This window comes from Xyrauchen texanus, chromosome 3, assembly GCF_025860055.1.
Source record: "Xyrauchen texanus isolate HMW12.3.18 chromosome 3, RBS_HiC_50CHRs, whole genome shotgun sequence".
NCBI lineage: Eukaryota > Metazoa > Chordata > Actinopteri > Cypriniformes > Catostomidae > Xyrauchen > Xyrauchen texanus.
In genome coordinates this window covers 18,329,439-18,346,816 of record NC_068278.1, presented here as the reverse complement: position 1 = coordinate 18,346,816, position 17,378 = coordinate 18,329,439, and the positions used below count along the sequence as shown (strand labels likewise).

Sequence of the window (17,378 nt, the reverse complement as noted above, 5' to 3'; positions counted from 1 at the left end):
CAGGCCCTAGAAGTGGTAAGATTTCCTAACTTGTTTAACAATTTATATGATATTCTCCAGGGAAGCACAGGAGAGAGAGGAATGCCTGGCCCAAGTGGAGTTTCTGGAATGGAGGTGGGAACCGCTAAAAATATATTGTATAAAAAAAATGAATATGCTATTTATAATATGACATAATCACATTATACATTATATGTATGAATATCTAACATCTATATACAGTATAGGCTATAGCATATTGAAAAGTGACTTGGAATTAGGCTTGGCCTTGAAAAACTTGAGACTTGTCTTGGACTCGAGTCAAAAGACATTTCATCTTCTGAGGTGTACTAGTATCCATCAGGACAGTGACTTGGCAACCTCCAGCAATTTAATCATGATCAGTGTTAATGTATCTTCAGAGGGAGAAGTATAGTATACATAAGTATATATAAATGTTCAGGTTTTATGTCACTACTTCCTGCTTGGCTACTGTTAATATATGACAGTGTACATCAAAAAAAATATTATGCACATATTAGCTTATTAGGAGGAACCAAGTGATTATTTAGGTAGCCGTTGCTCAGTTTCATATTGATACAAAGATCAACAAAGTTCTGTTCAAAAGAAAGTAATCTATTCAGTCTAGATTAATCATGACTTTGTTTAAACCACAGGGGGATGCAGGCCCAATTGGACCAGCGGGGTCTTCAGGACTGGAGGTGAGTTCCATCTTGATACAGCACTGTATATCTCAAATTAAACTTTAATTAGAAATCTTAGCTGTTGCAGTAACATTGGCTTACACTCTACTCACACTGTGAAGTACTATGTGCTGCACACTGTGAAGTACTATGTGTTGAACTAGTGACCAGAGGCTTTCAAACCAAGCCTTTGATTTGTTTAATTATTGTTAAAATGATACCCAGGCCCATTGGGTGTACAATTGAAGTATCATATTTTATATAAATTTTTGTGGGACTTATTCACTCATTCATTTAATCACTTTGCAGAGACTTGTATGAAGTGTGTATCTTTAATAATAATAAAACATATATATTATTTAATCGATTAAAGCAAACGTTGCAATCCTCTACATTGAGTCTTAGAGGTTTATAACACATCCAAATATAACAATTATCTTTTCTTCTAAGACAAACTCACAGCAGTTTGCTTCTCTGAACACTGCGTATGGAAAGCCAAATTATCTTTTAATGTTCCCAGCATTACTCGTCATGGTTGCATTTTTACTAGTAAGAAATAAATTAGACAGCTCTGCAATTGAACGCTCACTTGTAAAAAAAATCACATTAAAGATATGTTAAATTGCAGAGCTCTGTAATTGAATTAGAGAGCTCTGTAATTGGATTCTTACTAGTAACAATTCAATTACAGAGCTCTCTAATCCTAATTATTACAAGTAACAATTCAATTACAGAGCTCTCTAATCCTAATTATTACAGGTAACAATTCAATTACAGAGCTCTCTAATCCTAATTATTACAGGTAACAATTCAATTACAGAGCTCTCTAATCCTAATTATTACAAGTAACAATTCAATTACAGAGCTCTCTAATCCTAATTATTACAAGTAACAATTCAATTACAGAGCTCTCTAATCCTAATTATTACAAGTAACAATTCAATTACAGAGCTCTCTAATCCTAATTATTACAAGTAACAATTCAATTACAGAGCTCTCTAATCCTAATTATTACAAGTAACAATTTAATTACAGAGCTCTCTAATCCTAATTATTACAAGTAACAATTCAATTACAGAGCTCTCTAATCCTAATTATTACAAGTAACAATTCAATTACAGAGCTCTCTAATCCTAATTATTACAGGTAACAATTCAATTACAGAGCTCTCTAATCCTAATTATTACAAGTAACAATTCAATTACAGAGCTCTCTAATCCTAATTATTACAGGTAACAATTCAATTACAGAGCTCTCTAATCCTAATTATTACAGGTAACAATTCAATTACAGAGCTCTCTAATCCTAATTATTACAGGTAACAATTCAATTACAGAGCTCTCTAATCCTAATTATTACAGGTAACAATTCAATTACAGAGCTCTCTAATCCTAATTATTACAAGTAACAATTCAATTACAGAGCTCTCTAATCCTAATTATTACAAGTAACAATTCAATTACAGAGCTCTCTAATCCTAATTATTACAAGTAACAATTCAATTACAGAGCTCTCTAATCCTAATTATTACAAGTAACAATTCAATTACAGAGCTCTCTAATCCTAATTATTACAGGTAACAATTCAATTACAGAGCTCTTTAATCCTAATTATTACAAGTAACAATTCAATTACAGAGCTCTCTAATCCTAATTATTACAAGTAACAATTCAATTATAGAGCTCTCTAAATCAATTGTAGAGCTCTGAAATTGCATTCTTACTAGTAACACTTGAATTAGAGAACTCTCTAATTGTACATCTTACTAGGAACAGTGGAATTGTAGAGCTCTCTAATTGGACATATTACTAGTAAGAATTGAATTGTAGAGCTCTCTAATTTATTTATTACTAGTAAAAATGCAATTACGACAAGTAATGCTGGGTGTATTAAAAGCTAATTGTTCTTGCCATACACTGCGTCTATCTGACCCAGATTCTGCAAATAAAGAGTAATTTGTGGAATCCTCTCTAAAGAATAGTCTGTCCTCAATCCAAAGCTTGTCATACAAACAGCTGTCTATGCATGACAGCAAGAGATGAAGCCAAGTTATCATACCTCACAGTGCTTTGGTTCATCAAATATAAATACATTTTCAGGTGCTTTATGAAACCTCACCAAATACTAAAAAGTTTCAGGCAGCATGTCGAAAGTATGGATAATATGGATAATTTAGCTAAAAATGCAGAAGGGTCAGACGTTAGCTAATAGCTGGCCAGGGAAAGCCTTTCCATTCTCCAACATAAACACCAGGATTTTTGTTCATTCATGTCTGTGAGACCACAAGGAGACTGATTCAATTTCTGAACAGTTGTTTAATTAAGTTTCTCCCTCTGGGAGAGCTGATATGTTGATGGATATAGAAGATTGGTGTCAGGAGTAGGGGCTAATTAGATATCAGGGAGTTGGGAGTTCAGTACTATGGGCCATTTCTGCTTTCTGTTTAGGGTAGACCCGGGAGGAAAGGTTTCCCTGGAAATCCAGGAGCAGAGGGAATGAAGGTAAGAATTCATGACAGCCAAATTGTTACTGGGTGTTTCTTCAACTAGAGGCATTTTTGGCTTCTGGTCCTTTAGAAATGAAACTCCCTTAAAACAACCCTTTCAAACTAATTTGTTTATTTGCTATGTCTTCTAACATGCCAACATGCATCACAGGAGAATTCTGCTATTTCTGTCATTTCCCTGAACCGTCATAAACAAATGTGATTTCAACCACATCTCAAATCACCATTCATTTGTGGGGACATTTTAACATTTTTTGTGTAAATGGCTAATTTCTTGACTAGCATTGTAACATTTGAAAACATACACCATTAAATAATATAGCCTATTCACACTTTTAACTAAATTACAGATTGGAAAGTATGCATAATAAAAATATCCTATTCACAACTTATATTTACCTTAAGTTTTATTTATTTATTTATTATTATTATTTTATTAATTGTTTTCAGTGAATTGTGTTGTGCTAACCCAGTCCTTTTTGCTGTAGGGAGAGCCTGGAATCATTGGAAATGTTGGGATGCTTGGTGAGAGGGTAAAGGATTGTTTTGTAATTGTTTTGCACATTTCTAAATAAATTTGTTTGTTTTTTTCTCTTTCCTAATTTAATAATCCTGTGTTTATTTCTTTATTTATTATTTCTCAAAAGGGTCCTGTCGGTTTCATTGGGCTTGTTGGTGAGAAAGGGCTTGCTGGAGAAAAGGTCAGTAGGTAATTTTATTTCACAGTACTCAGCATGTTTCATTATGTCAGAATCAATCAGGATTTCCTTGTAAACATGCATGCTTGTAAGTTGAAATTTTCACTCACAGTACCTCTGTGAAAACTGAAACTAAAATTGAAATGTGATGTTGAATGTTGCAATCTCCACTCACAGACAATAATTCAAAGCTTGTGTTTTGAATTCACAATTGCAGACAAGTAGTCACAAATGTGAAAAATGACAGATTTGAGAGGTTGTAAGTGCCGATTTGTGGTTGTACTGCGAAAATGAATTAAAGTACAAATTTAATGTGTAATACAAGTTTGTGTCTGAAGTTGTATTTATGTGAATGTCATTTTTCACATTTGTGACTACTTGTCTGCAATTGTGAATTCAGAACACAAGCTTTGAATTATTGTCTGTGAGTGCAGATTGCAACATTCAACTTCAAATTTTAATTTTACAAGTTTTCACATTGGTGTTGTGAGTGTAAATTTCAACTTACAATTATGCATATTTATTGTACAAGTTCTTTATCCAAATATGCAAGCTCTCGACTTTTACAACTGATTTACCTTCATAATTTTCATGAAAGATGGTCAGTTTTTTTCTTACCTTAAAATAATATTTCACCCAAAAATAAAAATTCTGTCATAATTTACTCATCCTCATGTAATTCCAACCCCGTATGACCTTCTGTCCTTATTTTGAAGAATGTTCACCCTGCTCTATTTTATGAAAGTGGGTGATGTCCAGAGGCTCACTGCAAAAAATGATTTTCTAGACAAGTATTTTTGTCTTGTATTCCTGTCAAATTATCTAAACTTTCTTAAAACACGATTTATTTACTTGTCAAGCAAAATGGGATAAGATATTAAGTCTTGTTTTAAGATAAATCTGACTAAATTTAGTGAACTTTAGACTCAAAACAAGAAAAAAAAATCTGCCAATGGGATAAGCAAAATAAACTTGTATTAAGTTTGTAAATCATTTTTTGCAGTGCTGTAAAGCTCCAACAATGTGCCACATTTCATGACTTCTGAAGCCATGTTATTTTCAATGTCTTTTGAAGCCATGTTTTTTGCTTTGTGTGAGCAACAGACTGAAATTTAAGTAGTTATTCATTGAAAATATTGCTTGACATCCATGGACACTTTGCTAGAAATAACTGTTTTTGTGTTCCATGGAAGTCATAAGGGTTTCAAATGACACATGGCGTAAACGATGACAGCATTTTCATTTTTGGGTGCACTATCCCTTTAATATTTGTTTAATCTTATGTTGTGGTATTTGGCTTAGTTGTGTTTCTTTTGCATTCAGGGAGATCGTGGTGAGATGGGTCTGCCAGGGCCACCAGGAGAAAAGGGAGCGATGGTAAGGAGTAAGTCTGGTCCTCGTCTCTGCTCTCAGGGGCATTCTTATACCAACTTAGTCTTGAGCAGTCACTATAACTCAGCACACAGCGACAATGGTTGGAAAGTAGTAATGTGTGTGAGAAAATGCATGATCGCCATTTTCCATTCATGAGACAATCAGAAAGACCACTGAAAGAGTAATTTCCCTTTCAATGACATAAAGAAATTATAGACATTATTTGCACAAAATGTGGTTTGGGAACAATGTCAAAGTAAAAACCAAATTCAAGCCACTGAAGAAAGAACATTTCAGTCTTTCCAAGAAGGTTTGTTGTCATTTCAATGGTCCAACAGTTCCTTTACTGATCAAAATGTATATAGGTATTTGGTGTCCTGCTAATTTTTCTTTATTTCCATTGTTAATTATTGTACTTTTTGCATGCAAGCAAAACATCTTTATGCTTGGCAAGGAACCAGTGTAGAAGTTCTGTCAGCATAGTAGTTGTTTACATTAGAAAAACATCATGCTTATGAGAGCCCTGTCTCTTTTATGGTAAAAATTAGAATAGTTATTCCCTTATAATGGCATAACCCTTCCAGATTCAAGCTTTTTTTGTGTGTTTGGCACAGAACAGTACAATAGAAGAAGACAAAAAAGATACAGTGCTGTCCAAAAGTCTGAGAACCCATTGAAAATGTAAATTCAACCTGTTAATAAAAGTTTTGGGATTTTGACAAATTTTAAACAGAAACTTTATGTTGTAAAATTAATACAGAATATTTCAGATTCTGCACTCTTTGTAGGCCACTTATCAAAAGTAAGCAATTTGTGCTTACTCATTGGTTACATTGAAGCACAATATGCTCAAATCATGCTGGGACACCATGGATAATCAGGTTTTGTGTAAACTTGTCGAGTCCATGCCAACTTGAGGGTAAGTGCCATTGGAAGGCACCCCAAATTCTAAGATTTGTTTTCGTTTTTAAATTCGACTTTTAACACAAATTTTTATGCTGATAATACAACTCCAAAGGTTATGCATGCTTTATGTTCACTATAAATAAAATATACACTCACTGAGCACTTTATTAGGAACACTATTTTCCTAATAAAGTGCCCAACATGGTCTTCTGCTGTTGTAGACCATTCGTCTCAAGGTTCGACATGTTGAGCATCCTGAGATTATATTTTTGTACAGAGCGGTTATCTGAGTTACCATAGACTTTCAGTCAGCTCAAACCAGTCTAGCCATTCTCTGTTGACCTCTCTCATCAACAAGGTGTTTTCATTCACAGAATTGCCCCTCACTGGATGTTTTTTGTTTTTGGCACCATTCTGAATAACTCTAGAGACAATTATGTGTGAAAATCCCAGGAGATCAGCAGTTGTAGAAATACTGAAACCAACCCGTCTCGCACCAACAATCATGCCATGGTTGAAATCACTGAGAACACATTGTTCCCCATTCTGATGGTTGATGTGAACATTAACTGATAATTCTGAATATCTGCATGATTTTATGCATTGCACTGCTGCCACATGATTGGCTGATTAGGTAATCGCATGAATAAGTGGTTGTACAGGTGTTCTTAATAAAGTGCTCAGTGTGTGTATAGACCTTAGCTGACAAAGTGAAAGTTGAGTCTGTTTCTGTGAGCTCATCATGCCAATCTGTGGTTTAATACCTGACACAGATAGTCGAAAAATCATCCTCTACTGTCAATAAACGTAAACTTGCTTTTGATGTGAGCAAGTATGGGAAAAATGGCCCCCCCACACACACACACACAAACCCAAACCCCTTCCCACTTTAGAACAACAATATGATAATACAGTGTAATGAAAAAAAAATAATGGCATTACTGATTTATGTTTATTTTAGAGACGGTTGTATATAACAATATGTCATGACTGTGTTATTTTTAGGGACACCCAGGAGCTCCAGGTGAAAGAGGGCCATCTGGACCAGCAGGTATACCAGTAAGTCAATGTAATCTAAAAAATCTGCTTTTTCTTGAAACCATTCTAAGAAAATATTATTTTCTGTTTTCATCTCAGCAAAGGTTATACCAAATGTGCCCCTCTCAATCTAGTCACCTGACTAGAGTTGTATGTAAGGGAACCTTATATACTTACTTTGGTTTACAATTGCATATGGTTGCAATGTTAAAAATTATATGTTCTGAAGTTTTCAGATCTCCAACCCTGGTATTATGTGACATTATGTATCACTAAATGATAATAATTAACTTTAAATAGCAGCAACATTCTAAAAATGTATTAATTGTTTTTTTTTATAGCTAAGATAGTTAAATGACCACAGATCAGTACTGCATCTTGTTTCTCAATTTTTGTGCAGTCATCTGGTCTGCATCTTTTTAGATAAATCCAGAGTACAAAAGTATCTTTAAAAGCCAAGCCTCTCTCATTTATAAACATTTTGCTTTTTGACATAACTAGTTTCTTTTTTTTCTCATTAAAGTAGTTGACAGACTCTGAAACTAATGCGATGGTTCTCAAACTGTGGTGCTGGTCAATTCCAAATGGTACTCAAGTGATTGGCTAATTAAAAAAATAGACCTAAATAAAAAAAGTATTATTATTGACAAAAAGCACCAACATTTAATTAACTGACTGATGAGTCAACTCATAAAAATAATTATTATAATTGAAAAGAAGCACCAATATTGATTTAATTGACTGTTTAGTCAACAGTGAATTCATTTATTGTCTTAACCTTATTATACTTTGTGAATGTATAATGTTTCTGTTGTCTCACTGTACTTTAACTGTCAGTTATATTCATGAAGTATGTAATGGGGCTTTTCCACTGCACGGTACAACTCGACTCGACTCTCTTTTTGGGGGATTTCCACTGTGTATAGTACCTGGTGCTTTTTTTAGTACCACCTCGGTTGAGGTTCCAAGCGAGCCGAGCCGACACTAAATGTGACGCTATCTAGACTGGCGAGCAATGGAAGGGAGAGTACCCTAGACTCAGCCACGGCTGGAGTCCATGATGGAGGATGGTACGTTAACTTTATACTCTGCTTGAAAGCTTCACTTTATTTAGTTGATCAGCTACTGTAAAGCTTGCTTCTAAAACAACCAGACCAATTTAACTTTTACACTTGTATAAAATCACCATGCAACAACTGCTTTATGCAGCACAATGAGCTAGTAGCTAACGGCTAGTGGTCATGTTATTGTTTATTGTTTTGTGTCGTGTTTAAAATCACAGCTTTAGAGGTGGTGCAACTATGACGATCAGCTTATAATCCCACCCACGTTGAGGCGGCACTATACAGCAGTGGAAAAGCAAGCTCAGAAAAGTACAGCGAGTCGAGTCAAGTCAAGTCGAACCATAAAGTGCAGTGGATATGTGCCATAAGTGTATGTTCCAGCTCCTTAGCTAGCAAACAGTTGGCTTATTTAGGTTCATTAACTAGAAAAAACAACTGTGAGGCAAATTATGGATTGGTAAAGTAAGGCTATTTCAAGATGTATGGTTTAAACTGGATAAATTGTATACTAGCTAACAGTTTTTGAGCTAGTTAGTGGTATCTCCCTTCCCCCAGATTTGGTTTGTTTGATGGGCTGAAATTTTTATTATATTGATAAAATCCACCGCACTATAGTAAGTATTATACTGAATGAAACTCCGAACAACTCCTCACACTTCTTTGCTCTAGTCACACAAATTTTGACATCATGCAAGCTTTGGCAGAAAATGCCTGTTTGAGGCACTCTTATGACCCTCTGAGGTGGGCAGAGAGTGCAACCGAGTATAAACATAAACAGCAGCCTTTAAAGGATAGAGCTTTCACCCTGCAGTTGTAACCAGGTCAAGTGATGATTGTTTGTCTGCCAAAGTCTCTTGCCAGCTCTCGCTGAGTTTTCTAAGAGAAGATTCTCCTGCTGCCTGCCCCAGGATTAAGTTCTTGTCCTCTATGCTGTGTTCTTTAGGGCCCCCCCGGTTCTAGGGGACTCAGTGGCACCAGAGGACCCCAAGGCAGAAGGGTAATAATTGATCATTTTGATTATTAGTAAAGATGACCCTTGCATGAGCATAATCTATTCATTGCATATATATATATATATATATATATATATATATATATATATATATATATATATATATATATATATATACACTGTGTATATTGTGTACCTCAACCAGCCATCCATCCATTATGAATGAATGTTATATTTATATAGCACTTTTCTGACACTACTGAGCTCATTACTTACTGAACAGGGGACTCTCATCACCCACCACTAGTGTGCAGCATCCACCTGGATAATATGACGGCAGCCATAGTGCGCCAGTACACTCACCACACACCAGCTGTTGGTGGTGAGGAGAGAGTACAGTTATATAGCTAATTCAGGAGTGGGGATTATTAGGAGACCATGATTGATAAGGGACAATGGGGGAATTTGGACAGGACAACGGGGTTAGACCTAGGCCTGTCACGATAATTATGTTATCGACTTATCGTGCAATATAGGGACATGACCTTGATCATTTTTGCTGACCTCGATATTGCCCATTAAGTTTACATGCGTGTTTGTTTTCATAAGAATAAATGTCACCAACATTTTAGCCAGTCGCACTGCTTCTGTCCTCTCATCTGCTCTCTGTGTCAACAGCGACAGGTAAAGATTATGTGTTACTCAAGGCTAATAGGTGTTTTAATAGGTGTTTTGCTTGACGACTGCATAATTCCTGCCAGAAAGTTTGGAAGAAAAAGTCCAAATAGACTTAGTTTCAAAGCTGCATTCCACAGCTCCGGTGTGGGAAAATTTTGGCTTTAAGCCGAATGAGAGGGGAGAGCCCATTAACATGAATGAGCCAGTATGTCAACTTTGTTTAAAAACAGTGGCAACGAAAAGTGGCAATACAACTAACCTAAAAGCTCATCTAAAACACAACCATCCCATCAATTTTTTCCGAGCTGGGAACAAAAACCGCAGCTGGAGATGCAGAGGGGCCTTCCCAAATAGATCGTTTTTTTTGACATTCCAATGTCTGAATGTTCTTAAGAATGAAAGGTTCATTGCTCTTTGAAAGGGTGTACTTGCATTATTATGCTATTATATCATAAGCATATCAGTGGCATAAAAATGATAATAATATTTTTTATCGCAATTATTTCTGGGGCAATATATTGTCCAACAAAAGTAGTTGTCGTGACAGGCCTAGTTAGACCCCTACTCTTTACGAGAAGTGCCCTGTGATGTATAATGACCACAGAGAGTCATGACCTCATTATGTGTGTAGGTCAAGTATAGCAAAGACCTTTAGACAAATCAAAATGTTCAAGAATTTAAAGTAAAATATCATGAATTTAGCTAATGTAATTAAAGTATTAATCTAGATCTTCTATAAAGTTCTAACCCATCTATATATATATATATATATATATATATATATATATATATATATATATATATATATAAGCATAAACATAAAACAATTATCAAAATATAAATATAAAAATAATAACTTTGATCATTTATCTTACATGAGCTTTGGTAACAGGGTTGAATGACTGAGCTTGTCAAGACAGCAATTTGTGTAAAAATTTTGAACAAGGAATGAGATTATTTACATTATTTACTTGTACTACCACCATGCTGTAGAAAGGGCAGACATGTTGTTACATCTGAGAGGAAAGATATTTGATGTAATAAAAATGTGATGTGTTCTTATGTTAGATATTAGTTTAGATAAGATATCTAATAATTCAAAAAACAACAACAACAAAAAACCTGGGATTTGTGTATCCAAATGCTGTAACAAAAAGTAATGGGGCACAAAAGCACCTCCTATTTGTGGAAAGTGTCTAAAATAGATTCCCCGTATTTTAAACATTAACCATTCCCTAATGCATTTCATCATTGAGTTTCTGCCCAAAACAAGTTATTATGAGTAATGATAATGTCTAGAAAGCATTTTGGAGAAATCAGCAAATTGGGACAAACCAAATCATTAATTGAGGAAAATAATACTTTGTCATTAAGGCTGCTTATAGACAACTGTAAAAAATAAATAAATAGATAAAAAAAAAACATCTATCTGCAGTTGAATAGGGATTCTTTAGAAGTCAAACATTTCTGCTGATGCCACCCAAAGGGATCGGCTCAGAATCAAAGCTTGCAGCAGGAGTAAAGGGCAAAGAGAGTACAGAGTCTCATCAGCAGGGGAGAAGCAGCAGTACTCTTAAACAGCTTGGACCATTTTGGATTTAAAATCAGTGTGAAACTCATATTTTAGCCATTTGGATGTGTGACATGCTGGTGGGTGTTATGGGTAATGGGATCATGTGGGGTTGCTAAAGAGTTCGTCCATTAAGAACTGATGGGAAAGTTGAGGATTGGATTAGGTCAATGATGTAAGATTTATTTTCTCAGGCGACAAGAACATCTGCTATAAAAGCCCACTTAACATTACAGCTTCACACTTAAAGGGATAGTTCACCCAAAAAGGATTGGGGTCATTTAATCACCCTCAGGATTTTCTTTCTTCTGTGAAACACAAAATGAGAAGTTTTGAAGAAGATTCTTGTTCAGATGCTCTCTTCCACACAATGCAAGTCGATGAGGCTTTCAAGCTCAGAAAAGGATAAACAAAGCTTCATAAAAACATTATCAAAGTTGCACATGTGACTTGCGCACTCTAATCTAAGTCTTCTAAAGCCATGTGATAGCTTTGTGTGAGGTACAAAATGCAATTTAACTCTTAAACGCATAGAGACCCGGACCTAATTTCACACCTTGTACCTCATCCATTTTTTGGAGTTGTTGCTCACACCTATTTAGTATTCATGAATCTAATTTTATGTATAGTGTAACACAAATGATTTTTGCAAAATGTATTGTTTTTGAACCATTGTTTTCTGTGCAACAATGGTGAATTATCTGTGATTACTATTCACTTGCATTGTATGGAAAAAAGCGGCTATTACATTCTGTTAAAAATAGCTCATTTTGTGTTCCAGAGAAGTAAAAAGTCATACAGTCATAAAGTTTTGAAGTCACAAGGATTGCTGGCTTCCGGTCAAGCAATTTCATTACTCAGTCATGATGTCTTTCCACACATCACAAAAAAAGAAATTTCTCAAAGTAAATTCACCATTACAAATGAAACAGTGATCCTTCAAAAACATTAGATGAAAGGAAGTTAGCTAAAATCCCAATGATGGGAGGATGTTGAGGTCCAGGGTTTTGAACGTCATCTTTTCCCAAATGGTAAGAGCTGTTAGTTTCCCATGGCTTTAAGTGCATTTGTCTCACTGTAACTGTCTTCAGCTTCCACCACTCATGTAAATGTATTTGGCAAGAGAACCCCTCACCTCGGGCAAATCTGCGGAATGCTCTCGGGCAGCTATTTTCCATGGATACAAGTGGCATAAAAGTACAGCTACTATCAACTTGTATGGGGAAAGACAATCTCAAAAACGGTTGGTCAAGATTACGATCAAAGAACATATTTCAGATCAGCAGTTAAATCTGACTTAAATTGTATAAATTGTGCTTCTTTAGCTCAGATCAGATCAGATTATTCAGGATGGTCCAGCTGATGTGAGTTGACTGATCTGTATCTCAAAGGTAATTGGCTCTTTTGCCTACAAGGCTGGACTTCCTTTTCTATATCCATATTGGGCATTCCAATATCTCCCATTCAATTTAATACAAGTGCTTTGTCTCAGTCTAAATAGTCTTAGTCAATTTCCAACTCAATTTGGTTATTAAAAAATCTAATTTCTGGACTTTTTGCTTTACGTGCAAAAAAGAAAGAAAACTGCATAAAATATTTTCTTTCCAAAAATATAAATGATGCTGTACATTTCTCTCCATTCTCCGTGTATAAATAAATGGGTAGCCAGGGTTGGGAGGGTTACTTTTTAAATGTATTACAGATTACAGAATACATGCCTTAAAATGTTTGTAATTTATTCCATTAGATTACTCAAGGTCAGTAATGCATTCTAAATATTTTGGATTACTGCACTGGAAGATTTTTTCACTTGTTTTGACTCCACAAAATGTGCCATTACAATAAGACAAAATACATTAAAAATAAATTATCTGAAAAATAAAAATAAACATCTTATGCAGTGTTGCTTATAATACACAGTTAAGTACATTTATTTTGTTTAAAGTGGGTCGTGACATACAGAATCAAGATTTCCTTGATCTTTTCACAAATAAGAGGTCATTGTATTATAAAACATACTGTAAGTTTCAGAACTCAAAACATAATCCTTACTGAAAAAAGAGGATTTGTTGAAACCAAGCTTCTAAAAGATTATGAATTGAAAAATCAAACATACCATGAGATTTTGACATATAAGAGTTCATAGCACTATAAAAACATATTTCGCACTTGAGTTTCTCCTGTACTGACAGATCCCCCAGCGTGAGTTCTTTAATGCGTGCCATAATTAAAAAAATAATAATTTACTTACCCTTCACAGCAGATGCACTGAAGGTCAGATTATAAACTTTTTTCATAAGCAAAAAAAGAAATGTCCCTTTTTCAGGACACTGTATTTTAAAGATAATTTTGTTCAAATCCAAATAACTTTACAGATCTTTATTGTAACAGGTTTAACAATTAATGAACATGCACCTGTGGAACTATTGTTAAGACACTAACAGCTTACAGACGGTAGGCAATTAAGGTCACAGTTATAAAAACTTAGGACTAAAGAGACCTTTCTACTGACTCTAAAAAACACCAAACTTAAGATGCCCAGGGTCCCTGCTCATCTGCATGAACGTGCTTTAGGCATGCTGCATGGAGGCATGAGGACTGCAGATGTGGCCAGGACAATAAATTGCAATGTCCGTACAGTGAGACACCTAAGACAGCGCTACAGGGAGACAGGAAGGACAGCTGATCATCCTCGCAGTGGCAGACCACGTGTAACAACACCTGCACAGGATCGGTACATCCGAATATCACACCTGTGGGACAGGTACAGGATGGCAACAACAACTGCCCGAGTTACACCAAGAACGAACAATCCCTCCATCAGTGCTCAGACTGTTCGGAATAGGCTGAGAGAGACTGGACTGAGGGCTTGTGGGCCTGTTGTAAGGCAGACATCACCAGCAACAATGTCGCCTATGGCACAAACCCACCTTCACTTGACTAGACAGGACTGGCAAAAAGTGCTCTTCACTGACGAGTAGCAGTTTTGTCTCACCAGGTGTGATGGTCAGGCTTGTGTTTATCATCGAAGGAATGAGCGTTACACCGAGGCCTGTACTCTGGAGCAGGATCGAGTTGGAGGGTCCGTCATGGTCTGGGGCGGTGTGTCACAGCATCATCTGACTGAGCTTGTTGTCATTGCAGGCAATCTCAACACTATGTGTTACAGGGAAGACATTCTCCTCCCTCGTGTGGTACCCTTTCTGCAGGCTCATCCTGATATGACCCTCCAGCATGACAGTGCCACCAGCCATACTGCTCATTCTGTGTGTGATTTCCTGCAAGACAGGAATGTCAGTGTTCTGCCATGGCCAGCGAAGAGCCCAAATCTCAATCCCATTGAGCACGTTTGGGACCTGTTGGAGCAGAAGATGAAGGCTAGGGCCATTCCTCCAGAAATGTCCGGGAACTTGCAAGTGCCTTTGTGGAAGAGTGGGGTAACATCTTACAGCAACAACTTACAAATCTGGTGCAGTCCATGAGGAGGAGATGCACTGAAGCACTTAATGCAGCTGGTGGCCACACCAGATTCTGACTGTTACTTTTGATTTTGACCCCTCCTTTGTTAAGGGACACATTATTCCATTTCTGTTAGTCACATGTCTGTGAAATTGTTCAGTTTATGTCTAAGTTGTTGAATCTTTTTATGTTCATACAAATATTTACACCTGTTAAGTTTGCTGAAAATAAAAGCAGTTGAAAGTGAGAAGTGTGAGTTTAATTTTTTGCTCAAACATATGTGGTTTTTAGATGTTTATAATGATTATGATTCTAAGATGCATTTGCAAATGTGCTTACTGGCTATGCGGCCCGCCATATTGTTTACACTGCAATGCAACATGGGATTTTGAGTTCTTGATAGATGCATAAAGGTTCTAAAAACCTAGCCTTTCCACTTTCCCAGCACCGGAAGTGGTTAGAATGAGTGATGGATGGAAAGGGAGAAGGCTCGAGTGGACTGATTAGTTTGTATATTCTTTGTTTGACGTCTGAACACATGGCCACATCTCTGCATCAAAACAGTGTGCTCCTACAGTAAAGGCTTTAAACTATTATTTAGTGATTTTTTTTTTATTTTTGTAACAAATAAAAATAAAGATATGGTGATGTTAAAAGGCTATTTGAGCAGTTGGTTCATTATGAAAACCGCTTCAGTTCTTCTTTTGCTGGTAAACAGCTGCACGAATGCTGAGCACACTGGTTTGATCATACACGTCTGTGCCCAGCCTAGTGTAATCACACCGATTTAATCACACGTGCAAAAGGGTTAAAAGAGAAGCAGCATCAAAACTGAGCGTTTCTGACAGAGGGTCAGAATGAGGGTGGAAAATTATAATTTTTGTGCACAAAAAAATTATAAATAATATATGTAAACCTCAAGGTATATAAAAAAGGCATGTCATGACCCCTTTAAGGATTTTTGGATAGTTTTCCTGTAAAACAATACAAAATATTCTCAACAAGAATAATATATTTGCAGTACAGTGCTGTGAAAAGTACTTGCGCCCTTCCTGATTTCTTCTATGTTTGTGTATTTTTCATACTAAATTGTTTCAGATCTTCAAATGAGATATAAAACAAAGGCAACTTGAGTAAACACAAAACACAGTTTTCCAAAAAATTATTTTTATTGAAGCAAAAAGTTTTCCAACACCTGTATCACCCATGTGATAGCTGGTTGTGCCAGCTTTAGCAGCAACCAAATGCTTCCGATAACTGGAGATCAGTCTTTCACAGTGCTTTGATGGAGTTTTGGCCCACTCTTCCTTGCAGAACTGCTTTAGTTCAGCTACATTAGATGGTTTTCAAGCATGAACTGCCCATTTAAGGTTCTGCCGCAGCATCATCAGTCAGGACTTTGACTAGGCCACTCCAAATCTTTAATTTAGCTTATTTTGAGCTTTAACCTTTATTGATGCGGGAAATGCCTGCAGTTCTTTGGATGTTTTCCTTGGCTTTTTTGTGACTTGGGAATTTTGGAATGTCGGCCACTTCTGGTTAGGTTCACTACTGTGCCAATTTTTCTCCATGTGGAGATAATGGCTCTCACTGTTCTTTGGAGTCCCAGAGCCTTTGAAAGCTTTGTAACCCTTCCCAGGCTGATATATTTCAATCACCTTTTTCCCTCATCGTTTCTGGAATTTCTTTCAACCTTTGCATAGTGTGCTACTGCGTGAGACCTTTTAGCCAACTTAATGCTGCTGAAAAAGTTATATTTAGGTGTTTATTTGATTGAACAGGGCTGGCAGTAATCATGCCTTGTCCAGCTGAACCCTATTATGAATAAAGTTTCATAGATTTGGGGATTTAGTAACTAATGGGGCAAATAATTTTTCAAACAGGACCAGTTGGTATTGGATAACTCTTTTCCTACAATAAATAAAATTATCATTTAAAAACTGTATTTTGTGTTTACTCAGATTGCCTTTGTTTTATGATAGATTTTGTTTGAATTTTTTGAACAATTTAGTATAAGATATACACGTAAGTGGAAGAAATCAGGCTGGGGCACATACCTTTTCACAGCATTGTATATCTTTGCCCTAATTTTAAAGATCTTAGTAGAGAAAATGAATTATCATCTAATGTGGATTTTCTTGATAGAATAATATAATCATGCCTGATAAATAATAAAATAAGGGTGCATGTAAAATAAACAGAAATAGCATTTTAGCTTAGCATAAAGCTTAATGTTGATATGTCAATTTACAAAAGGGTTACCTATTTCCACTGCTCCGAAAATGCACACTACATCTGACCATTTAACATCATAACCACCTTTTCACTCCTAACAGTGGGAAAGTGTCCTCTGTCTAATCATATGGATGTAAAACATTGTAAAAATCACATCATTTATATGGATGTATTTGAACAAAACAGACTAAAAAGTTAATGAAACAAATGACAAT

The 17,378-nt window shown here is 35.8% G+C and overlaps 1 protein-coding gene across 2 annotated transcripts in view; it reads left to right on the top strand.

Moving 5' to 3' along the window:
* Window positions 1-17,378, top strand: part of col27a1b (collagen, type XXVII, alpha 1b) — a 128,111-nt gene that overhangs the window by 70,698 nt on the left and 40,035 nt on the right. For both annotated transcript variants that reach the window (XR_007968540.1, XM_052103630.1), the window contains exons 21-28: window positions 61-114; window positions 657-701; window positions 3,131-3,184; window positions 3,678-3,722; window positions 3,837-3,890; window positions 5,211-5,264; window positions 7,173-7,226; window positions 9,213-9,266. Coding sequence is in view for 1 of the 2 variants with exons in the window: in XM_052103630.1 (XP_051959590.1) it covers window positions 61-114; window positions 657-701; window positions 3,131-3,184; window positions 3,678-3,722; window positions 3,837-3,890; window positions 5,211-5,264; window positions 7,173-7,226; window positions 9,213-9,266 (414 nt within the window). In the remaining variant the exon portion in view is untranslated. The remainder of the gene's footprint in view (window positions 1-60; window positions 115-656; window positions 702-3,130; window positions 3,185-3,677; window positions 3,723-3,836; window positions 3,891-5,210; window positions 5,265-7,172; window positions 7,227-9,212; window positions 9,267-17,378) is intronic.